Source organism: Protopterus annectens, chromosome 8.part0 (genome assembly GCF_019279795.1).
Source record: "Protopterus annectens isolate FY-2018-M chromosome 8.part0, PAN1.0, whole genome shotgun sequence".
In the NCBI taxonomy this organism is placed as follows: Eukaryota; Metazoa; Chordata; order Ceratodontiformes; family Protopteridae; genus Protopterus; species Protopterus annectens.
Window position 1 is genome coordinate 1,016,950,197 of NC_056741.1, and position 27,241 is coordinate 1,016,977,437.

Genomic DNA, 27,241 nt, shown 5'->3' on the forward strand with positions numbered 1-27,241 from the left:
GATCCTAGAATTATTGTTTTATGAGGGGAAGGAAAAATAAATAATAAAAGATCTTGGTGTGGCAGATAGCCAGGGTGATTTCTAAAAGCTGTGTTGCTAAAATGATTAAAATGTGAATGCTAAGATGCTCCAGACTCCTAGTACCAATAGTAGACTTTCAGAGAAGTCATTCACTTAACTTAGAATCATACAATTGACTTGATTTACAATTTATTTTTTAAATATCAGGTGCCAAAAGCAAATGTGATTGAGTAAAGAGGCCTTAAATATTAGAAAATCACTTGTTTTTCATTTTATTTATATGTTTAAGCTAGGACAATTGATGTTCTTTAATTAGACAAAATTAACTCCACCCCTTAAAAATTAGTTTTCACTCTATATTTTACTTAGTACTTGCTTGTCTAAATCTATGTTAATAAATCAGCCTCAGTACCCTGGAATTGAAATCATGTACATTTTGTGGAAATGCAACTGCCAAGTTACATTAAACACACACACACACACATATAAATGTGTGTGTTTATGTGTGGGTATGTATGCATACGTATGTATGTTTTTGTGTGTATGTGTATGTGTGTATGTATATCTGGGTGTGTGTGTATGTATATGTATATATGTATGTGTGTGTGTGTGTGTGTGTGTGTGTGTGTGTGTGTGTGTGTGTATGTATATCTGGGTGTGTGTGTATGTATATGTATATATGTATGTGTGTGTGTGTGTGTGTGTGTGTGTGTGTGTGTGTGTGTGTGTGTGTGTGTGTGTGTGTGTGTATGTATATCTGGGTGTGTGTGTATGTATATGTATATGTGTGTGTGTGTGTGTGTGTGTGTGTGTGTGTGTGTGTGTGTGTGTGTGTGTGTGTGTGTATGCGTATATGTATATGACTGCGTGTGCGTGTGTATGTGTGTCTGTGTACACACACACACATACACACACACACACATATATATGCTCTTATGCTGAAAGGCATTAATTATCTTGTGATAATGCCCAGTCTGCAGTTCTTTGTTCCTGCTGATTTTGTACAAGTAGTGAATATTGGTGCAGACGTGAGACTGTGTTGTTTCATTGTATATAATACCTATATCTTTCTTTTTCAGATTACAAAGCAAATTGCACTGGCAGCAGCAGCTTTGTTTCCCTGTCACGCTGCATGGTGTTTACTGATGGTGTTCAGTCAAGTGCCTTACATCTGAATGATCCACAGTGTACTGGGAGAGTACAAGATGGCAGGCTTATATTCCCCTTTGATACCAATAAAAGAACATGTGGCATGAAAATGCAGGTAAGTTAATTTTCTGGGATAGGTATCAGTACTCAGTGGTTCCTTACAATTTTAAATTAAAAATTAGCTTTTGCACAGGATTTATGAAATTCTCAGAAGAACTTTATAGTTCGAAGGATCATATATCTAAATAATCTAAGACATTTAGCGTGTTTGTCTTATTTATTTTATTTTATTTTATTTTACTTATGTTTTATTTAATAGAGACCACAACATAATTGAAAAGCTCTTTTGTCCATTTCCTACTTTTAACTCAATTCAGCTTTCTTAAAAGAATTAATATATTCTGTATGCTGCTTGTTTGACCCTACTCCCACCTTATGAATGTATCCTGATAGAGACCAAAATTGCATTTTTTTTTCATTTTGTGGTAAATACAAAGCAACCACAAACTTTATTTGAAGTCTACTTTGGGACATTGCTTTAGTTAAGTGACTTGATCAAAACTGGACAAACAAATAAAAACTAGCTCTCAAACCCTCATATTACAGGATGCAGTTTATTCAATTACTTACTAAAATATTCTGATAGTTATCTAGAAACGCAACTCTACCATTGTAGACAAGTGATATACTCAGCAATCATATCAGCATAGTGGTTAGATCTCAGACTCCTCACTTCTTTTCTCTTACTTTTTAAACTCTAGGGCACAGACCTCCCACTAGTAACTAGACTCAATAAGTTCTCACATAATGAGTGGAAAACAAATGCATTTGAAGATCTCTATAAAATAAGAGACAAAGTCTGGATTGCATGGAAAAAAAAATCCCCCAACCGAAAAAACACAGACCACTTCACACAGGGTATAAATCTAGCCAAAAATGTTATCAGACATGTGATATGAGAACAATCTCCTCACAACAACATAAAGCCAAGACACCTGCAAACAAACAAAGTTCTGGAGGCTGATGGAACATAATTGCTAGCAGAACCACTCCTGAAGACTCATTGCTAAAAGACACTATTGCTACATCATTTGATCATCTTATCTAGAGATTTCCTTCAAGTTTTCAAATATCTGAACCCACCACAGCCTACCTTTAATAGCCACCCCCAAGAAAAGAAACCCCTAACTCCCCACAATTTTATTTCAAAGCCATAACCAGCAAAGAGATCACCTGAGCACTTAAAAATAGCCTTTCAAATGGCACACAGGAAGTGATGGCCTCCACCCATGGTTCATAAATCTATGTAAAGACTTACCCCACTTAAACACTGCTATAATACATGCCTCAGTAAAGGTATCATGTCCCAAAAAAGGAAAAAGGCAGGTGACCTATTGTAAAATCTACCAGACTTTCTGATCCAGTGATTTAAGACTTGTATTCATCTTCCCAACCTTAGGGAAAATATTAGAAAAACTAGTCTATGATGAACTCATCCAGTACCACAACACACAGTGTAGCTTATTCCTCATCAGCACAGATTAGATCATGCCACAGCATGGTGTCCACAATTTACTCACTCACTGCTGTAATTTTATATAATGTGGAAAAAGGATTCCTCACAGGAGCAATTTTCATTGACATGCCTAAGGCCTTTGATACAGTCAACCCATCTCTCCTTCTCAACTCCCCAGGTGATGTAGGTATAAACATACAATTTTCTGTTTAACAGGTCCAATGCAGTACAGCTTTTATCCCCATCCTCTTCTATCACTCACATTAACTAAGGTGTACCTCAGGTATCTACACTATTTCTAGTACTATTCTAATCGCTTGTCAGTACTCACTCCCCTCCAACAAATGTAATGTCTTATCCATTCTAGACTTCACAGATTATATGGTTATCTTGACTATAACTTACTGTTTTACCAATTAATTAAACTAGGCATGAGTGACAATGCAAAACCTTGCTTTGTAGACTTCCTCACCAATATATTCTTCAAGGTGAAAGTAGGCATCACCACCTGTAAAACAGCTCCTGTTATAAAAGGAGCCCCCAAGGCCACCAGCTTACAAACTATCTCCCATAAAATCTGCTGATTCATTATTAACTCTCTGACTAATGAACTCCAATGCCTAACTCTTACTAAAGCTAAATGGTTCCCAGTACATGTGAGAGCCAACCTCTTACTATGATCATCAAATCATAAAGTCCTTTCTCCTTAGACATTGACCCCATCATTCAAACTTTTGACCAAAACCGTACATATAATCTCAGGGGTATCTTTCAATCTCAGCTCACCCTACTAATTCCAGAAAGTAAACTTTACTGTACTGACCATGCATTCCCCATCCTAACATCTAAACTATTAGACTCCATTCCTCTGTCAATCCAAGATGTCCAAAGGTACTCAAACTTCAGCACATCCTCACCCAAGCAAAGTGCAGCCGCACTCACTCAAGTTGTGTTCCATGAACACTGCAGCTCTTTCACACATCTCTTTATCCCTATTTCATCCTTCCTTATCTCATCTTGTTATCCCCTTACTTACTGCCTCCTATTCAACCTATTTGCCTCTTTGCATCTCTCTCACATTTCTTGTCTTTTCTACTCCTCTTCCCTCTGCATGCCTCTCTCACCTTCTCTCTGTCTTCTCCCCATAGTATCTTTTCTTCCAAGTAAGGAATCAGAGACACTTTGGTATTTTTATAGTGATATTATTCTGATACTGACTAAAGCAGCATTAGTTGCTCTGTCATAGCTGATTAGTAAACATTAGGGACATATACATCAAAGTGAAAGTTCACTTGGCATTGAATATCATGTTTGGCTTATTTCATAAAAACATTAATTTGATTATCTTGCTGAAAATATATATAGGAAATTTATTTGGGTAAGTCTGCATGTGATGAGTATTCATAGGTTCATAGGAGGTTACTAGACTAATGACCCTAGGCCTCTACAAGCCTAGCTGGGTAAAGTTATTTTACAGGGTCAGTTGGAGAGGGTATAATTGTGAAGGCACTGTGCGGCTCATATTATTTTAGGGCAACCATGGATGCCAATTGCCCATTAAATTCCTAGAAATGCTATATAGACATTTGAACTTCCACATAAGACTGTGAAGGTTCAGAGCCTAATTAATTCAATGGTTCCAACAGTTGTATGCAAATAAACAGGACCCAATGAGTCAGAAGTCAAACTATGTTTAAATGTCTCTTGGCTTAAAATTCTATTCATTAGTACCTGCTCTGATTTTTATCATTCGCTTCGAAAGAGAAAAATGGTGATAGTTCTTCTTTGAAACTTGGATTTTTATTAGATGTACTAATTTCTGGGGACTTTAATTTGGTGGTATGGAGCTTAACAGTAAAAAGGGACCAATAGCTAAGATACAGAAGGAAGTGTTATGCTCATGTGGGCTGATGGTGGGGAATAGATTGAAATGAGTAAGATTTCTACATTTTTTCCATTTGCACCATAAAGGTTTAAATCATTGGCTTTAATTTGATGGGGATATTTATTTTGGGTTCATATTACGTTATCAAAAGATAACGTAATCGAACAATCAAAACTTTGAAATGGCAGCATTTCAAAGCATGTATTGTGGGGGGCTGCGCCTCCACACCCCCCCGCTAAATATATATTCCAACTCCGAGATCGCACTACAGTGAGGAAAGGACAAATATTTCAATCCTCACTGTACTGCAATCCCACAATGCGATCTTTGAAAGACTGCCATTTCGAAGTTTTGATCGATTGATTATGTTATCTTTCGATAATGTAATAGGAACCCATTTATTTTATGTGTCTGTTTTTTCCTATAATGATTTTGCTTGTTTTCTTTTTTTTGTCTTTGCTATTTTGGAAGGCAAGACTGGATATGCACTGCTTATAAAAGAGATGAAACAAGGGTGTGGTTCAGTGTTGTAGCCTGTTGTGTGCATTATTTGTTCCCAGCATTCATCAGATGTGAACTGCTACTAACCTGGCTAAAATCATCCAGTAAGCGGATGACTTTGCACTTGTATGTGCAGCTCCCTCCCTCTCTGAGAAAACTAATGATCTTCTCAAACAATAAACCCTCGGACCAACACATACCTTTCCAAATCTACTCTTCAAATAACACCAAAATTGAGCCAGTAACGCACACCAAACTAGTAGGTATCACTATCGACAACAATTTGAAATTTGATAAACATCTGACAACTGTCATTAAAAAGGTCCACATAAAACTAGACTGTCTATATAGGGCTAACCATATGTTACTGATTTCACCAGACAATCCATTGTCAGGACTCATTTACTTTCTCCCCTCTTAGATGCCTCTGCCATCCTCACTAACCTAAAGAAAACTGAACTAACTAAACTAGAACTTTGCTATAATAAAGTTGCCCAATTTGCCAGAAACTCCCCACACAGAGCTCACCACTGTATTACATTACAACAATTTAGCTGGCTGGAATTACCCAAACTACTGACTTTTACGCAACTTATAATAGCTACACATAGTACATCAAACTGAAAAGTTCCCATCTCTTCAAAACCTACTTAAAAAGCAATCTAATACAAGACAACGAAGATCCTCCGATAAGCTCCTGTTACAAGTTACCAATACTAACAACTTCCATGCTGACTCTCTGTATTCCAATCATTTCTCTAGGATATGGAACTTCCCCCCCAATCTATGTTAATCACTGTCAACCCCCATACATTTAAATCACTGCTCAAGTCCCACCTATCCAAATCTTGGCTCTGCTCTTGATTAATTAATTCCTCTACTCATACATTTATGCCTTGAACACTCTAATATATGTGTAGATATTTTTATATATATTGACTGAAAACAGATGTGATTCTTGGATGACACTACCTATACTTGCATTGTTCTTTTACATGTATTAAGTGTGAATTTTTCTTTTTTTGATTGTACAGTTTTTCTAATATGTTACCTGTGATTGCATTTTCCTATGTTTCTATCATTTAATGGAAATGTAAATTCTTTTTGTTTCCTGGGTTTCTTTATTTTGCTATAATTGTGATTTCATCTGTAGTATTTGATCACATTATGTATTTTTTTTTTTTGTAATTGGGCCCCCCCCCCCCAAACCGGGCCTCCACTGAAAAAGGGTTAACCACCCAGTCCGACTCTCCCAGTAAACAAACATAAAATAAAAAATAAATAAATAAATTTGCAGCAACCTACTTGTCTTGCAACAAATGTAACAAGGAGATTGCTATAACTAAATACCACACTCAGAGAGCAGAGAGCACAGAGCACAATGTTCTTCAGCCCTGACTAAGCTAACAAGCAGTTGTTACAGTTTATACGCCTTACAGTACACGGGTTTTAGTTAAAAATAAAAAAAAATAATTTTTTAAACTGTAACGAACTGCTTGCTACATGCTACAGTTTAGACTACACAGTGAAATGCTACAATGCTCAGGTTTGGCTGCAAAAGCAATACCAGCTTTTAAAAGCTGGTATGCATTAAAGAGCAATTGGGACTGCCTGACTGCACTCCCTAACACTTTGCACATGGAGCAGTTGCCTCCTTCACCCCACCATAGCTACACTTCTGGCATCAGATCTAGTAAGGGGGAGGGGTTTCACAAGGGGAAAAAAGTACAAGTTCTGTAGGATCTCATAGTCAGACAGAAGCACAAAAATGGTTGGGAGATGTTGGTAATTATCAAGGCTTTGAAAGCCTTAAATCCACTCTGTTCCCCAAGGCTCCTGCTTGTATAAACAGTCCACAGCACAATGATATGGTACATAAACAATGGGTTACCAGATCTTACCCCTTTTTCAGACTAGCTGTGAGAGCCTGCTAGGTAGCAATTCAGCTCAGTCTGACTCTTCAGGCTCCATGAATTCTGTCAGAGCAAAACCTTATTGTAAACAAACTCATCAGGACCAAGATAGATCCTCACACATAGGTTCATAGGTGTTTACTAGGCTAATGACCACAAGGGCCTTTTGAAGCCTAGCAATGGAAATGTCATCCTGGTGTCTTCTAAGAATTGATCTGCGTGTGAGGAACATCTCAAGGAGAAATGTTCATTTCCCTTCAGGACATACAACTAAAGAAATTATGCACCAATACAGACATCTTTTCATTCCCATGGACATGAATGTTTCTGTAAGCATTTTCACCCTTTCCAATGACTATCATTGTTTTTCTACAAATCTAAAATTAGTAATGATGACCTCCTTTTGGCAAAGGCAACTGTGGTTCTCCCTACTTTTCAGTATGGCCAAATGCAATTAACAAAAGCTTCCCCACAGATCATATTGACTCACATAAGATAGGAGGAGTTGGATACACCCCAATTTAAAAAATGATTCATAACTGCCTGGATGATATAATTTTTATACAATTTAGGCACATTTTTTATGATTATATGGATTAGGTACTTAAGGAGGTGAGAAAACCTGCTACTATGAAATCATAATTTCTAGCTGGTACCACTCTAAAAGCCAATATCCTCAGCTGCTCAGCATGCCCCTGGCTCAGATTAGTTGTTTGAGTTACTGCCGATGATTTGTCATACACATCAATAAAGATACACTTATCAGTCATTTCAGCTTGTCTGCACATAGATCCCACATCCAAAAATGCTTAAGTAAATCAATTTTTGAAAGGGGTCTTTAATAGCCAGCCACCTCAGAAACTGGTGAGTCCTCCTTCGGATCTCCATTTTGTGCTTGAGAAGCTTATAAATTCTCCATCTGAACCAGCTCATCAGGATGATTTGAGGTTCTTAACATAGAAAAGTGTTTTAGTTTTTGGTCTCACATCTGCTAGGAAGGTATCTGTGTTACAAGCACTTAGAGTGAGCCAACCCTAACTTATTTTTCAAAAGGATGTTTTTTAGAACAAATGCTACCTTTATGCATAAAGGAGTTTTAGAATTTACCTTAAGACAGACCATTAACCTCACTTTTCTATTCTTAACTTAAGAAAAAGGGAGAAAGGATTCTTCGCTCCATGGATGTAGATAGGCAGCTCAGATGCCAACTAAAAAAAAATAGCATTTCAAGAAAGCTGACCAGCTAATTTGTCTCCTATGAAGATAAGAGACAAGGATTACCAGTGTCAAAGTTAACTATTTCCTCTTGGTTGTCTCACACTATTATTTTTTTATACACTGACTTTAACAAACTATTTCTAGACAGAGTTTCAGCTCACTCAACAAGGACATTGGCTTTTTCTGTGGCTTTCTGGAAAGATGTAAACTCAGCAACTTGGTTCTCTGCACATACCTTTACAAAGCATTACAAATTGTTTTCTTTTTCCAGGTCCAGAACTGGCTTTGCTCCAACTATTCTCCAGTGTCTCCTGGAACCATAGGAATTGGGCCTCTACACTATTTTCCAATGCCTATCTAAATTATGGTACCCCCAGATTTACAGAGCCCTTAGTAGCATGCAGGATTAGTTTAAGAGCTATGTTTAGCAATATGGCCGACGTGCGATCCAGGAACGAGCTCTCTGGAAATGTACGTGAGCTCTTTGACTATTCCTGCACGGACCAAGCTCCTGTATGCAAATTACCCTCATTTTCAGGTGAAAATGATGCAAATGAGGGTAATATGTGATCCAGGAAGCTGGCAGCCATCCGTGCAGGATGAGTGCAGTGTGCAGAAATGTACTTGGTTAGTAACCGAGTACAGTTCTGCAATCTACAAAACGGAGCTATGACAGCTCCAAATAAAGGCTGCATATCATTGAGGAAGCATGCCAATGTCCAAGTAGAAGGCCATTGGCATTGCAAAATGTAAAAAAAAAAAAAAAAAAAAAAAAACTTTTAATTTTCTTTTCACCGATCTCGCCTGGTTAAGCATAGGCAGTGACGCGCAAATGGGATTGGGGGAAATTAATAAAATAAACCTAAAATAAGCATTCTAACTAAAACCAGTATTCTGCCATGCAAGTCAATGGCAGACAGAAAACAACCTGGCCAGTGAGTAATGGTTTCTAAGGGGGGTGGCTCAGTGTGGGACATGTTACTATGCATTAGCAGGCAATCCTATGCAAATGAGGGAAGGGTTAGTGAATCCCAGATCTTCCCAGGGTGTGAGGCAGGTCCCAAGAGTGTAAGAGTATAAATAGCTTGGTGCAAGACTAGGATATTGGTGATATCATGGGGGGGGGTGTCAGCCATACTGCAAGTGAATTGGAGACCTGTGGCTCGGGATTGCTCCTAGCGTAGCACAGCTAAGCTAGGGGTGTGTCTAAACCTGCCTAGCACTCTTTACAAAGTGTAAGTGGGTGTGTGTGCCAGGTTGTACAGGAAGAAAAAGGAAGTTAAAAACCAGGAAAAAGCAGCTCTGTGTACATTTGAGCACTCCGTTTGTGCGGCGCGCACATAAAGCTAAACAGGAAGGCAATGGAAAGGGGAAAACAGCAGCAGGAAGGTAATCAAGAAGAACTAGTTGAGCTGCCAGGTGACATGTATCAGAATCAGCTAACCACACAGGAAGCAGACCAGCCCAGCCCAAAACACCACTAAAAAACAAGCAAACACCTACCCCCCTGTTTTTTTCACACTCTACACCACCGGTGTATACAAGTGGGGAAATTTTAAAACCAAACTTATAAAATGAGAAGGGCTGCAGCAGGCAACATAGAACAACATGTGCAAAGAGGCTGAGGGTGGTGAGGATGTCAATGCTGCCAAACAACCCACAGTGAGGAGACAGAGAAGAGTGTACAGACCCAGGGTAACCTACCAGGGGCTACATGAGCTGGAGATAGTGGAGCGCTATAGGGTGGACAGAGACCTCCTACAGCAAATTGTTGAGCTGAGCAGGCTACACCTAACACACTACACTGGCCGAGGGGAACCCATCCCAATGGATACCAAGGTAAGTGTAGGTCTAGGTATACTAGCTACAGATACCTCCCAAACTACAACTGGGAATAACATGGACATCTCACAGGCATCAGCATCCAGAGTATTCCACCAGTTCCTGGATACCATGTCAGCACATGCCAGTGAGCACGTATATTTCCTCAACACACGTGAGGTGTTGACCAGCAATATGTGTCTTTTCCACCAAATAGCTAACTACCCTGGGGTAGTGGGTGCTATAGACTGCACGCACTTACACATCAAAGCACCACCCGTTGAGAAGGGTAGGGCCTACATCAACCACAGGGGCATCTCCTCCATCAACTGCCACGTCGTATGTAATGCCCAGGGCATTATACTGAATGTGTGTGCTGGCTGCCCTGGAAGCTAAGACGATTCACACATATGGCAATGAACACAGCTGTATTACAGATTTGCTGACATGGACATCCCCTACGGTCACCTAGTGGGGGATGCTGGGTACCCACTGGAGCTGTGGCTGATGACACCCATCAGAAATGCACACACCTGAACAACAACACCATAATGATGCACATGCATAGGCCAGACATATAATAAAGTGTGTGTTTGGGATGCTCAGGTCACGGTTCCAGTGTCTGGACACATCCGGTGGAGCCCTGCAGTATTCACCAGCTAAATGTATCCAAATAGCAATGGTATGTGCTATGTTACACAATATGATCCTGCGGAAACAGCTGCAGCAGGATCAGCATGGGGCAGGGCCACACAGCCCTCCACCAATGCCAAGGCCTGTACAGGTACAGAGTGACTTGGAGGAGGAACAAACTGAGCCTGCTCCAGTAGGCAGAAGGGGGTATGCCCAGTATGCCCTGGCCTTGGCAAAGAGGCAACAAATAGCATATTCACTGACACAGTAGGGCCCCAGGGAATGACACCTCCCTCTGACTCACACAGACAGTAAAAGGGATGCCAAACATGACACTACCTATGCCCAACAATATATAGGGAGTGTACTATGTGTATCCAACATAGGCAGCCCTCCAGCACCATCCTCAAGTCTGGTACACCCTCGAGGTAAGTCAATCAAACTACCGATTGTCAAGGGGATTAGAATGTGTTTTTACCTGTAGCTATGGTATGAATGTGAACATGCAAGGGAACTGGGTAGCTGGATGTCAAGGCAGCAGGGACACCCATAGTGGCAGCATGAGATCTGTAACACATACTGGAGTCACCATAGTAGCCAGTACTACACAGGGTGACAAAACCCACTGCAGGAAATGGCCTGAGCAACAGGGGTGTCCATAAGAGCCACACATACCAGTTGGGAAGGATCACATACCCGGCAACAGTCTCAGCCAGCAGGACAGGTGAAGACAAACACAAACAAATGCTGTACTATGGCCTCTGAATGTGGCCTATGGTTAATCCCTCCCCCAGGCCTACACAGACAGACCGCAGCAGGCCAGGCAGTTGGATGTAATTTGTGAAGGCTAGGAAGTCAGACACTAATATGTAGGTAAACAAAGCTAATATTTGTACTACACTGGTAAGCCCTAGCCAGAAGGACAGGTAAGACTACAGACCGAAATGGAGTACCTGACATACCAGTACAGTCCTAGTAAATGTGTACAAGTGTCAGGTGCATCCACCCCATCCAACGTACACATAGAGTAACAGTCAGGTGTGCCCCCCCCACTCCTGTGTAGAACAGTAGAAACAGTCAGGTGTCACACCCGCTATGCAGAAATATAGCAACAGTCAATGGCAAATGACCGATGGATACCCTGCAGACACAACATGCTACCTGTTGGTGTACAACAAAAGATCAGTGCCGCAGTACAAACAACCTGGACGTGGTCCACACATGCAACACAGATGGCCATACTGGGCATGCTCACACACTTAGAGGAATGAAGGGAATGTCAGTCAACAACATACTGATAGGTCATACTGGGCATGCTCACACACTTTGAAGGCCATGTCTGCAAACGCCAGTGGACCAGACATATCTGTAAGTTGCAGTTCTCAGTGTGAACACATGTCAGTATGCACCACTCCTGCCTCGCACACACCGTGGATAGGGATACAGACAAATATGTAAGGACAACACACTATAATAAGCCACAGGCACATGGGCATAGATGTGTGGAAGAGGATGACTGTGACAAGGAGCCATTCAGGCCTGTCCCAACTGGCACACAGCCTAAGGGCCCCCAACACATGAGGTGCAGAAGTAACCCACTGCTGATACTAGCCACCAGTACTTGTCAGCATGACAAACTATGTGGTGTATGTGTCAGCTGTGCAACAAGACTGTACAAGGAAGCAACCATCTAGTAGCTGTATACACGCACCTGTGACATATGACCCAGTGTGTGCCCGCATGTGGCATGTCAACCCCTACATGAATGGAGTTTGGCCCATGCACACACTGCCCTCCCCATAGCAGTAGTATGACAAGCCTGCTGAGGTCATCCAATGTGAATTACACCTTTGGGAGAGCTATAGCTCAGTAAAATGCATGGCGCGTCCCATAACTGCATACTGCTGTAGTTGCAGAGTAGTTAGGTAGTAGTACTAACCCCAGACCTGTCAATTGTGTGAGCGTGTGTTTGTGTGTGTGCCTGTCTGCCTCTGACTGTGCAGAGTGAAATACTTGTTAGGCTACTCACACTCCATGCAATACATATATTCAACTTTGGCAAGGCTGCTGATGTCACTCACCTAGAAGTACACCTCTGGGAACATAATAGCCCAGTAATAACCATGGCGCGTCCTGTTACTGAGTGCTGCTTTAGTGTGATAAACTTGTTAGGTAGGTGTTCGAACCCCAGCCCTGGCAAGTGTGTGCGTGTGTGTGTGTGTGTGTGTGTGTGTGTGTGTGTGTGTGTGTGTGTGTGTGTGTGTGTATCTGACTGGGTAGAGATCAATGCTTTTCAGGCTACTCACACTCCATACAATACAAATACATACTTTGCCAAGGCTGCTGATGTCACTCATCTAGAAGTACACCTTTGGGAAATTGATAGCCCAGTAATTGCAGTGGTGTGTCCTGTAACTGAGTACTGCTGTAGTGCAATAAACTAGTTAGGTAGATGTTCGAACCCCAGCCCTGGCAACTGTATGTGTCTTACTGGGTAGAGAGCAATAGTTTTTAGGCTACTCACACTCCATACAATATAAATACACTACTTTGCCAAGGCTGCTGAAGTCACTCATCTAAAAGTACTCCTCTGGGAAATTGATAGCCCAGTAATTTCCATGGCACGTTCTGTAACTGTGTACTGCTGTAGTGTGATCAACTAGTTAGGTAGGTGTTCAAACCCCAGCCCTGGCAACTGTGTGTGTGTGTGTTAGTGTGTGTGTGTGTGTGTGTGTGTGTGTGTGTGTGTGTGTGTGTTGGACTGGGTAGAGAACAATGCTTTTTAGGCTACTCACACTCCATACAATACAAATATTCTACTTTTCCAAGGCTGCTGATGTCACTCATCTTGAAGTACACCTCTGGGAAATTGATAGCCCAGTAATCGCCGTAGCGCATTCTTTAACTGCATACTGTTGTTGTGTGATTTAGAATGGCGGTAGTGTTCCATCTCCATCCACGCCAGTTCCAGATGTGATGTGTGTGTCTCAGTGTCTGTGTATGCAGCAATACATTTTAGACTACTCACTCGCAATACATTACAAATGCTCTACTTTGGTAGTCCTGCTGATGTCATTAATTGTGAAATACACATTTGGGGAAAATGAACTTCGGTAATGTCCGTGATGTGTAATATAACTGTGTAGTACTATACAGTAGTAAACCAGCTAGGTAGGGGTTCTACTCCCAGACCTGACAGGTGCGTGTGCGTAACTCGTATCTTGTGTAGAGGTGGTTGTGAGTCTGTGACACCTGTGGGCAATGTGGAGGGGTTTTGCTAATTTCAATTATGGTGGCCCTACTATATATCACAATGTCAACCATACAGTGATAACAGATGTAAATGGCTCAGAGGCTGGGGTGCAAAGCCATACCCATACATGTGACATCAAGGTCTGCCAATTACAGTTAGCAACCCCACTGTGCCTTCACATATGATTCACAATGGACATACCATGCCTGACAACATGGCTTGTATGGACAGATGACACTGACATCAGGAAATGCTGTTAGCATGCTATCAATGTGGGTGCAGGGTAAATCTGCTGACCAGTACCACTCCCTGCCACATGTGGGCAAGACTGGCACATCTGATGATAATCTGTGTTCACAGCATTGGCAAGACACCCCAAGTACAGTTCCACATGTCACTGTACATGCATGTGGGAGGTGTGCACATCCTAGACACCATCCAAGTCATTGACTAGTGAACACATACATGGCAAGTGAGGCACAGCATTGATCACACACAATAGTCATCCAGGTGCCTGGAAGACGGATTCAATACCCACCTGTACAGGCAAATGCAGAAGCTACAGGCCTGTGCCACAATGCAGACCATAGTCATGTGGGCTGATGCCAAGGTATACCCCTCATCAACCCTTGTATAGCCTGCTGGCACTGTTGGCCACCACACACCCATACAGACATGCACCCATGCATGCCTGAACTGGACCCTGTGTGTTTGTGTATGTGTTGTATGGTGCATATGTCCAAATCCACATGCACTACTCCCCCCAGGGCACAGTGAAGCATGCCACCCTATGTCTGACGCCCCCTCATACTCACTGCCTATATGGCCTCCAATTGCATGAAAACACACTCCACTACCTGAGAACATCCTAGTGGTGTTGGCCCTTGTCTGTCACTGTGAGCAGGAGCTAGAACTGTCATTTGGCAAACAGCATTTCAGATGGGTTGGGGACTTACCTCTAACAACATACCCTGTGGGAAGAGGGCAACAAACAGGAGGGGGATGTGCTTGACCTGACTAAGAACTGTAAGTGCTGCTATACTGCATATGGAGTAATGTTGGATTAACAGTGTTTGTCTGGATATGCCAGTCATACATGTCGCAATAACTGCCATGTCAGTTCCACGTATATCAGGAATCCCCATCTGCAGGCTCATCTGCAGACTGGGCAGTGTTGTGCCTTTGGTGTCATGTGTTAGCCACGATGCATCTATCCGTGGAATGCAGAATGTACTGTGAGGATTGCAGTCTGTTGATGGTGAAAGCCATGACCGTTACTGACTACATATCCCTCATTGGACATATGTTGCAACAAACCCCGTTACAAAGGTAGATTAATGAGTGTATCACAGCAACATGTCTATACTGGTCCTGTGTATGTGCTGTCAGGCACCTATCTGTCAACCTTTGTACATATGTCATACATTGAAGTGGTGCATATGTGATGTACACTGTAAATAGTGTCAATATATCTGATAACATGCCATTATCAGAGTGCTACACATGTCATGTACATTAGGGGTTACACTTAATGCCATACCCTAAAAATCCTGTGGATGTTTGTACAGTACTGAGGTCTGTGTAGTGATGGTGAATGTTGGCAGTGTGTGTATTGTTAATATGTACTATGGCCCGTGTATAGACTGTGGTAGATGTCTTTATTCTAGCTCCCCTTCTATCTGTTGTTACTTGCTGCCCCGCTTTATGGTACCGTATTACCTTACATGTGTGTAGGGCCATACACACACACATGTTCCATACCTCAGACAGCCATCAGATCAGACTGTGTAGCAGCCCAGTATATTTGTGGTCATTCTGTAAGTGGCACATATGAGGATGGTGTAGGACAGATAGTCCATATACTGTACTATTATGCTAGCGTACCATATGTGGCTGTAGCTGTGTTCACATTTGTTGTGGTTATGTACTGTCACACAGGTGTATCCTACCCTGTGCTGTGACATGGCTGTTGAGCCTGCTATATATGCAGGTACTGTACCATGATACCCTTGTCAGTAGCCAATGGCACACATATTATGAGCAGATGTCACTTTCCACATACACTGTGTCTGTGACAACGATCCCAATGACAGTAGCAAATGTCTATTAATATATCAGCTATACATATCAGACATCCCCCTGCACTACTGGATTGGGACTATAGGGGCTGGGGTAGGGCTACACTCCATGTCCAGGACATATTGTGGGATGATATGGACATGTACATATCCAGATAGCCATATATATATATATATATATATATATATATATATATATATATATATATATATATAAGTCTACCTGAAAACACCAAAATTGCACAACGCCGACAACGAGAACACCGACAATGGAGAAGACCGAAAGTTGAGAATCCCGACGCTGAGAACACTGACATGTTGAGGTAAGTGTGCGATAGGGACGGACGTTAGGGTCAGGGTGCGGGTAAGGTAAGTGTGTGATAGTGACAGACGTTAAGGTAGGGTGCGGGTCAGGTAAGTGTGCGATAGTGATGGACTTTAGGTTTGGGGTGGGTTAAGTGAGTTAGGGTTAGGGTGCGGGTAAGGTAAGTGTGCGATAGTGATGGACTTGAGGGTTAGGGACGGATTAAGTGAGTTAAGGTTAGGGTGCAGGTAAGGTAAGTGTGCGATAGTGACAGACATAAGGGTTAGGGGCAGATTAAGTGAGTTAGGGTCAGGGTGCGGGTAGGGTAAGTGTGCGATAGTGACGGACCTTAGGGTTAGGGTTTGGGTTAAGGTTAGTGCATAGATAGTTGTGTATGTAAGGTTTAGTGTAGGTTTGTAAGGTTTTTGGTGTGCTTGTGTTGCATGTGTGTTTTTCGGGAAAGGTATTTGTTTTGTTGATTGTCGGGATTGTGGTTTGTCGGGCATGTAAAGTTTCATGTTTTTGAACTTTCGGGTTTGTCGTGTCGGTTATTTTGTTGTCGGTGTTTTGCCGTGTCGGTGTTATCAGGTACACCCATATATATATATATATATATATATATATATATATATATATATATATATATACATATAGATATATATATATAGATATAGATGTAGATATAGATATATATATATCTATATCTATATATATGAGTACACATGTGTAGTACTTCCAATTACCACTGTCATGGCAACCACCCACTATGAATACCTACATCATGTGGGCATATTCCCTGTACATTCCCTGTGTTATGGACATCCTTCCTGTAAGTGGGCATCGATGTTACAAACAGCAGGTAGCAATACCTCTTACAGGAGAACCTGCACACTCAGGGCAGCCACATATATATAGGAGGATCAGGACATACAGACCTTCCTGTGTGTGGGCATCGATGTTACAGACAGCAGGTAGCAATACCTCTTACAGGAGAACCTGCACACTCAGGGCAGCCACATATATGTAGGAGGATCAGGACATACAGACAGACTGTGAGTAGAGTGGTGTAATGCTTTGCATAGTACTGGTGTTACAGGGTGTGTGTGTGTGTGTGTGTGTGTGTGTGTGTGTGTGTGTGTGTGTGTGTGTGTGTGTGTGTGTACATACTAGTTTACCTTGGACTGCAGTCTGTCTGCATAGCTCACTACTGTGGGCCTATCCTCTAGCTAGACAGAGGTGGGCCTATCATGTGTTGTCTGTCCACCACACAGGTCCTGTGTCAGATATTACACTGGCAGTGTGTGTTGCATGCTAGCAGTACATGGCTATATCCATTTGTGTACCTGATGTCGTATTCCTGCATAAGGGTATGTTGCAACACATCCTGTAACACCAGCATGTTCCAGGGTGTGTTACTCCAGTATTGCGGGTATGGCCCTGCGTTCCTGCCTTTGTCTTCCACATATATGGCAACCTTTGTCCTGCTGTGATATGGGTATGGGTTGTTAGGTAATGGCCTATCATTAACCACTGCTAGCATTCCTACTATCATCCCGGTCAGAGCGTGGACACCCACAACATTTGTTGGCCAGGGACATGCATACCAGGGACCTTAGGGTTAGGGTTTGGGTTAAGGTTAGTGCATAGATAGTTGTGTATGTAAGGTTTAGTGTAGGTTTGTAAGGTTTTTGGTGTGCTTGTGTTGCGTGTGTGTTTTTTGGGAAAGGTATTTGTTTTGTTGATTGTCGGGATTGTGGTTTGTCGGGCATGTGAAGTTTCATGTTTTTGAACTTTCGGGTTTGTCGTGTCGGTTATTTTGTTGTCGGTGTTTTGCCGTGTCGGTGTTATCAGGTACACCCATATATATATATATATATATATATATATATATATATATATATATATATATATATATATATATATATATATATATATATATGAGTACACATGTGTAGTACTTCCAATTACCATTGTCATGGCAACCACCCACTATGAATACCTACATCATGTGGGCATATTCCCTGTACATTCCCTGTGTGATGGACATCCTTCCTGTAAGTGGGCATTGATGTTACAGACAGCAGGTAGCAATACCTCTTACAGGAGAACCTGCACACTCGGCAGCCACATATATGTAGGAGGATCAGGACATACAGACCTTCCTGTGTGTGGGCATCGATGTTACAGACAGCAGGTAGCAATACCTCTTACAGGAGAACCTGCACACTCAGGACAGCCACATATATGTAGGAGGATCAGGACATACAGGCAGACTGTGAGTAGAGTGGTGTAATGCTTTGCATAGTACTGGTGTTACAGGGTGTGTGTGTGTGTGTGTGTGTGTGTGTGTGTGTGTGTGTGTGTGTGTGTGTGTGTGTGTGTACATACTAGTTTACCTTGGACTGCAGTCTGTCTGCATAGCTCACTACTGTGGGCCTATCCTCTAGCTGGACAGAGGTGTGCCTATCATGTGTTATCTGTCCACCACACAGGTCCTGTGTGAGATATTACACTGGCAGTGTGTGTTTGTTGCATGCTAGCAGTACATGGCTATATCCATTTGTGTACCTGATGTCGTATTCCTGCATAAGGGTATGTTGCAACACATCCTGTAACACCAGCATGTTCCAGGGTGTGTTACTCTAATATTGCGGGTATGGCCCTGCGTTCCTGCCTTTGTCCTCCACATATATGGCAACCTTTGTCCTGCTGTGATATGGGTATAGGTTATTAGGTAATGGCCTATCATTAGCCACTGCTAGCATTCCTACTATCATCCCGGTCATAGCGTGGACACCCACAACATTTGTTGGCCAGGGACCATACCTGTGACAGATACATTGACATTACCACAAGTAATGAATGTCCCCCTAGGCCTTGACTACAGGGTGTAATTGGAGGCTGCTGAACTACATCTGATATTGTTAACTGTTACGTATCGTGCAGGCAAATCCATTGTCAACTGTTGTATGACTTGAAGGGCTTAGCCTGGACACCATAGTATGATATATATCTGCACTATCTGCATCGACTGTTTTGTGTGGGCCTTGCGTCCATCACTGGTTATATACATCAACATCCATGTGCTGTCAGTAATGGCATACATTATTGTATGGTACACAAATAAAGGTTGTCTGTGTATATATACCTGTGTGTCATGTCATGTTCTTTGAATTGTGAGTGGGTATATGTGCAATGTAAGTATTCTCTTTGTGGGGCTGGTTGCCACACTACACATGTCACAGGTACCGGTTACAGGGCTTGTGGCTGTAGATATGCATTGCACCCAGTACGTCCACACTACTGCTACACATGTATGGCTACTAATACCCTTTGTCTGTGTATATGTGTATGTACCCATATATCCCATATCTCTGATATATTAATATATATATATATATATATATATATATATATATATATATATATATATATATATCTGCACATGATTGTCAATGTATGGATGTGTGTGCATATCTGTACTGTTGTAATGTGTAGACCTTCAACATAGTACATTCCCTGCTGTACAATGGCATATCTGCATGATATGTTACAGATATTGGCCTGACATGTACAGGTGACATGGATAACTGTTGGAGCATTGTAGCTGTATTGTGGTGGGTCCTGCTGTCAAGTACTGCATGTGCTGGATATTAGATTGCACAGCATATCCATTAGGGATGGGGGGAGTTACATTGCAGTGACTACCAGGTGTCCCTCATGTGTGTCTCCATCCCCACTAACTGTGCTCATGGTCTGTTATGTAGTACGGAGTTGGCAAGGAGTCTGTTCCCATGTGGAAATCATATACACATGTCTGTCTGCATACATATATATATATATATATATATATCTATATGTATATATATATATATATATATATATATATATATATATATATATATATATATATATATATATATATTTATGTATATATATATATATATATATATCTGCATAAGTATTTATGTTACACCCCCATATATAGAGAGATAGAACTGGACATTGCTATAGCTCTAGCTATGTATATATATATATATATATATATATATATATATATATATATATATATATATATATATATATGGATATATACACTGAGCATATTAATCTATCTCTGTACGATTGCTGTTATATGACTATTTGTGAGTCATACATACATATATATATATATATATATATATATATATATATATATATATATATATATATATATATATATACCTATAGCTGTCTATCTCTCTACATTAACAGATGTATAGCTGTCCATATGTCCATGCATGTTCAGCCTATATGTGTGGCCTGTACCTCATTCTCTTGGCAATTGACATGGATGATTTTAGGACTGAGGTCAGTCATTCATGCCGACACGTACATGTTTCGGACGTATCATCTCCAGCAATATATGTGTTCTACCACATATAACTGTGTAACTTGCAATGTTTGAAGTGTATTCAAGCAGGATATGACAGATATCCCTATATGTACCCACACTATGTCCATGATTCATGCATTAATAGGTTGCATGGTGTGTTATTACTACATTCCCTGTGCTGTTGACTGATTGTGCTGGATGATATAGGTTCATAGGTTCATAGAGAGGTACTAGGCTATTGGCCCTAGGGCCTATACAAGCCTAGCCAAAAAGGTACCCTGGCTTTCGCCACCCAAGAAAATGATTTTCCTGTGCTCCTGTCAAGCAGAACCACAGAAGTGATCCCTGGGGTAAATTTCCTATTACCCATCCAATCATCAAGATTTTTCTTAAAGAGTGCTAATGAGGAGCTCTGTTTGACATATATAGGTAGTCTTTTCCAGAGTATGAGAAGTCTCTGGGACAAGAATCTATCCCTCCAGCATGTTCTGTTTATTGTGGTGACAAGGTTTAGGTCCCTAGGGTGTGTAGCTCGGAGGGATTGGGATTTCTTTAAGTGGAGCATGTCCAACAGCTCTGGGTTTGACATAGCTTTGTATGTTAGGCAGAGATCACCTCTGAGTAGGTGATATGCAACAGAGTAAAGCTGGAGTTTTTTGAGACGGTCTGTGTAAGGCATCTGTTTGAGGCCAGTAATCCTCTTTGTGAGGTATTTTTGTGGCCTTTCCAGTTGTTGTAGATGTCTTGTGAGGTACATACCAAAAGGGGCATTGTACTCTATAATGGGTCTAATGAGTGATCAGTAGAGGGGAACAATGACCTCTTTTTTTCTGGATGAGAAACCTTTTGTGATGAGGTGTGCCATGTAGAAGGATTTCCTGACCACTGTGGCGATGTGATTATCAAAGGAGAGACTACTGTCCACCTGTGTCCCAAGGTTTCTTATCACACTTTTGGTGTTAAGTATGTGGTAGTTCATGGGTACAGAGTTTTTACCAAAGGGGATGACAATGCACTTTTTGGCATTGAGCTTAAGACCATGGCTTTGACACCAGGCATCTGTCTCAGTGAGACCCTTTTGTAGGATGTCCACATCATTAGGAGTTTCAATTATGGCTCCTAGTTTGCAGTCATCTGCAAATTTAGTTAGCCAAAGACCTTCTGTGTTAGCCTGTACTTCAGAGAAGTAGATACCAAACAGGAGAGGACCAAGGTCTGACCCCTGTGGTACTCCACTTGTCACTGGTCTGAAGTCGGATTTGGAGTCTACTACTTTTACAGTGTGGGTTCTGTCAGTAAGCCAGTTGGCAACCCATCTTGTGACATAGGGATTTATACCTTGTTTAGTGAGTTTATCCATAATTCCAGAGTGGGGGATGGTGTCGAACACCTTGGCGAGCTCTAGATAGGCTGTGTGAACCACCTTACCCTCATCTATGGCTTTGGTGACTACTTCAAAGCAGTTTATCAGGTTTAAGAGACATGATCTGCCTTTTACAAACCCGAACTGTGTGGGATCCAGAGTTTGGAGATCTCCAATGTCTTTGTTTATGAGTTCCATGATGATGCATTCCATGGCCTAGCAGACCAGGCTCATCAGGCTAATGGGGCAGTAGTTCCCAGGGTCTGTTGTGGCCACCTCTTTGTGGAGTGGGATAACCGTCGTGCACCATTCAATGGGCACAAAGCCTGAGGTGAGGCTATGATTGAACATGGTACTTAGGTGGGATGCCAGTTCATTCTGTAATTTGTGTAGAAGGCAGCCTGGGATGTTGTCAGGTCCCATGGATGCTGTGTTCTTGGCTTTGGAGAGTGAAGTTTTTACCTGTGCATCCAAATTACAGGAACTTTGCATTCTTCCGGTAGAAAGATGGGCCCTTTAAGGGGTGAGAGGGGGGTAAAGTTAGCACTGAACCTATCTGCCAGGATGTTGGCAATATCAGTTGGTTCTGTATATTAAGTGTCATTGTGCTGTAACTCAGAGCAGATCTGAGTGTTGCCATGGAGATTCTTGACATAGCTATAGAATGCTTTGTGGTTGTCTTTAGAATCAGTGGTAATTTTGTTTTCATAACTAGCTTTGAAGGATTTTATGAGGGATCTTAGCTTCTTACTGAGGCTGAAGCGGGAGTTCCTCTAATCATGGGATATTAACTCTTTTTTGCAGCAGTTTCTTTCTTATGTTGTAGAGTTTGTTTATGGCAGAAGACCTCCAGATTGTTTTCCTTTTTTTGGAGGATAGCATCTTGGTTCTTTTAGGGATAGCATGATCCATGCACTCGTGTAAGTGCTTATAAAGTGCATTTGTGTAGGATTCAGCAGTCGTACCTCTATTGTCCATCTGCAAGGGTGTCATGAAGTTTGCCACTTCTCTCTTAAGAAGTGTGAAGTTGGTTTTGGAGAAATTTTTTACGGTTGTGTTCCTAATGGGGGGTGGGAGCGGGATGTGGATGTCTAGCATGATTAGCTTGTGGCCAGATCTGACCAACGAGGAGCTGACCTCTGGTGTGGATCACCAGTCACCCATGTTGGTGATGACCAGGTCTAGGATATTGCTGCCCCTGGGGGGGTGTAGATAAGTTGATCCAAGGTGTTAGAATTGATGATTTCCAGAAAATGTTGAGCAAAAGAGTTGGTACATGAGTAGTTTTCCCAGTTAATGGTACGTTAGTTGAAATCACCCATTATTAGAGTGTTGGGTTGTACCTTAATATTTTCTAGTGTATCAAGAAAAGAGGAGTGGGAATCCTGGGGCATGGTAGGGGGTCTGTAGCAAGCTATAATCTGGATTGCTGTTTTGCCCAGAGTTAGTTAAACTTGGATAATCTTGGATGCATTATGCTTTGCTTAGCTTGGAGGTGTGGATGTCCTTAACGAATATGGACATGCCTCCACCTTTAGTGTTTTGGTCCGGGTTTGGTGGCCGAAAGGTGTGGTATGAATTATAGCCTGGTAATACAGGGGTGCTCTCTGGAGCTTTGAACCAGGTCTCTGTCACTGCACAGATGTCAATGTTCTCCATTTTAAGGAGTGCCTCGAGTGAGTGTATTTTGAGGTTTAGACTTCTAGCATTGAATAGCATTACCCTCAGATTTTGCTTGCTTGTACCTGTTACGGTATGTATGTGGAATGAGTGGTTATGTACATCTGTCATGGTTTAATGGTAAATCACGTAGTGTATGATGTGCAGCGTCCTGGGTGTGGGTCTTCCACAGGCTGTATATTGTGTTTCAAGGCATCACACCAGCTGTCGGATACAGAGTGAGTTAGGGACATTTAAGTAGTCGTATGCGGGTGTGCGCATGTATGTGCAGAGCTAAGCAATGCTAAACTTGGGTTGCATTACCTTACACTCATCTAGCATTTACTTAGCTCAATCTGTGTAGGCAATGCTTACCCCTGCACAAATACACGTACAAACACATACAGCTGCTTATCCATGCGTACTACTGCTGTTATGCACTTATACATGCTTACTAGTGCCTTAGTCATTATGACACTTCACATGTGCATTTAAGGCAGTACTCCTGTGCAAATATAAATGTTACTTAGTAGGTTATACAGCACAATGAAGTTAACATACGGATATCACATGGAAAATAGGATGTGCTGCAGTGAGACTCAACCCGGGAATGCGTCCACGTTAAGCGGATGCTCTGGCCACTACACTATTGCTGTTTTGCTTTGTTTGCATATGTCTACCATAATGACATACCCATGTTCTCTTCCCCAGGCCCCCAAACTCCATGTACACAGCATCCATCCATTCCCCAGTACTAGCCCTGCCATACTACACCTCCACACATTTCTCTCTCTGCACGTCTCGGTACACCTCCAGTGTACTGTCCCCACCCAAGCATCTGCAGGCTCTTCATCCATTTAGTCCTTGTACGTACCAGCCTTCCCCTGATCCTCCTCTGATAATGGTTGTGACATCGATGTGACCCACAACTGTTGGTTCATCCCGCCAGGGATGGACCTGTTGTTGTGTCAAGGGTAGACCTAGCTGGTCTACAGTGTTTCTCCCACTGGTAGCATCCTGCCAGGGTATTGTGTAGCAGCGGTTTGCTCACACACCTGGCCAGCCTCATCTCCCAGTTCCACGGTACCAATGACCCAGGTGTGACATCCTGTGCATGAAGCATGCGCACACGCCCCCACGGTGTGCACCGTATATCATTATTCCCTTCGGTATTATGCAGGACTACTGTTCTCACAGTATGATTGGACAGGCACTGTTCTGTGCTGCACATAGACTGCTCATAATACTGTGGTTGAGCAATGGACACGTGTTCTGGTATTAATCTACACAGTTATATACATTTCCTAAACTGTTGGATGCCTGTGCTGGATGATGTGCTTGTGATCACGCAACTGAGTGTGTATTCGCCATGGCTTTGTGGAACTCATGTCTACTATAATGTGCAGGGTTGGGGGTTTGCAACCTGGCAGTGCAGATTAATTTGTTAATGGCCACAACAACAGCTGTTGGCTACAGAGTGACTAATGCACTGTAGAACATTTGTAGGTGGGTATGCACTTATTTGCGTGAAGCATAGCATTACTGACCTCTGGTTGCAGTGTCTTGCCCTCAGTTAGCCTCTACATTGCTTCACCAGTGTGGTACTTGCATACCGGCGGCCAAATAGGCTTATACCTGCTTGCTCCCGCATACACACATGCAACGTCATGCACTTTGTTCACATCTGTCAACCGGGACACTCGGACTGTATGCTTGTCCATTGTCAGCGGTGGCCCGGGATGTAGAGCTCCACATTGACCCCAGCTACGTATCCCAATTAGTACTGGGGTGATCACATTCATAGAGGGTAACAGACATAACATAGCTACATCCCCCATTAATCATGCTTAGTTTGCATTAAACTGTCCATATTATCCATTCTTAGGTCAGGTTTACATGTCAGGTATGACTGTTGACAAAGGTCAGTTTAATGTGAGATTGGATTCCTGTTTCACAGGACAGGATAGGTTACATGCAGGTATTCGGGTTAGGTGTAGTTATTCCATACCTGTGTGGTACAGTAGAGGTAAATAGCTAAGGAGTAGGTAGGTAGTGGGTGTGACATTGTAACTGTACAGTAGCCAGTAGGTATAATTTGATGTGGAGCAATAGGGAAGGTATGTCGGATGTTGGGATTTGTATGCAAGGCAGGACAAGAGGTGTCGGTATCACTAGTTGATGTAGTGGTATAGAGTGTGAGGTGGAGGGGAGGGTTTCGCAAGGTGGTAAGCCTGTGTTGCTCGAGGTGTGCTTGTGGTGTTCCTTCATGTGTTAGTTACATGTGTCCTGTGGGACAGCTGTGATACTACATGTGGGTTGGGGTTCTAGGTACTGGCAATGTAGTGGGGGAAGAGGGTGTCACCTACGTGTAACCGTAGACATTAACAGAACTGGAACAGGGGCTGATAGGTGCATGGTGTGCATGGGGCACAAAGGGGGGTGTTAGTAGGGGGGATTATCCAGGGATGTGCAGGATGGCTGCAGGGAAGGTCTACAGCTGGCCATGTTGTCTACGACAACAGCTGTGCATATGCACTGCATTTGGTGTTTGCATTGGGCAATCACACCCCTGGGTGGGGGTGAGGACTTCAATAATATGTTGCGATGCCTATTACATTGGCTTACATGCCTACGGTGGGGTGTTGCAATCATGTGTTCGCAGGTGCTGTGTAGTGGGTAATGCAACAACACACGTGGTTATACTGTACTTTGCCATGTACACTGGACTGCGCTGCAGTGGAACCCATATCGGGAATGGCTGCCCGTTAGGTGTAAGCATGCCTGTAGACTGTACAGAATCCGCGGCCTGTCCAGAGTTTGCTTCATATTACTGGTGTGTTCCTCTTACAATCTGCACCTGTCTGGCAAATACCTGGGAAATGACGCCATTAAATACAGACAAGTAATTGGGTTTAAGACTCCACATCCTTCAGATGAGTCATGCTAATGCATAACCTATTATTCTATCAGCTTTTTAAGGTTGTAAGTAGAATATGTGCTTTCTGTCCCTATTTGTCCCCTCAACGGTTTAGGTTCTGTCCAGTGGCTTAGCTCTTAGAGGTTGAGAGGTATGGGTGTAAGCTCTGCCCAATTCCCAATATTACTGACATCCCCGGGGCAGTCCGAATACAACTGCGCCAGCCAGCAGTTGCATGCCTAGGCCCATAATTGCATACTCATAGTTCCCCCACGTGGCCCTCCTCTACAGCACTCATCCTTACTGTGGGTGCAGGTGGGTTCTAACCACACCGCTACACACTGCCCACTCTCCACGTGTCGGGACCCATGTCGTACTTTATCTCGACTCATGGGTCATCAGGCTTGCACAACCTACTGGTCCGTGTACATATACAGCCTGGTTGGATAAATCATTACAGGGACTGACTCCGATTATCATTAATTTTTGGGGTGTCCCACAAGGGATGTTGATGTCTTTGTTTCAAGATTAGACTTGTCAGGTCTGTCCCACTAGTAGTATGCTGCCTGTGGTCTGGAAAGCAGTGGTGTGTTTACTTGTATTGTGTGTTTGTATGTTTCACCTGTCTAGGTGGG

The 27,241-nt window shown here is 42.4% G+C and overlaps 1 protein-coding gene across 3 annotated transcripts in view; it reads left to right on the forward strand.

The window, feature by feature from the left end:
* LOC122809198 (alpha-tectorin-like) overlaps positions 1 to 27,241 on the forward strand; it is a 919,437-nt gene that overhangs the window by 682,026 nt on the left and 210,170 nt on the right. For all 3 annotated transcript variants that reach the window (XM_044080503.1, XM_044080505.1, XM_044080506.1), the window contains one exon: positions 1,101 to 1,285. In XM_044080503.1, coding sequence (XP_043936438.1) covers positions 1,101 to 1,285 — 185 coding nt within the window. The remainder of the gene's footprint in view (positions 1 to 1,100; positions 1,286 to 27,241) is intronic.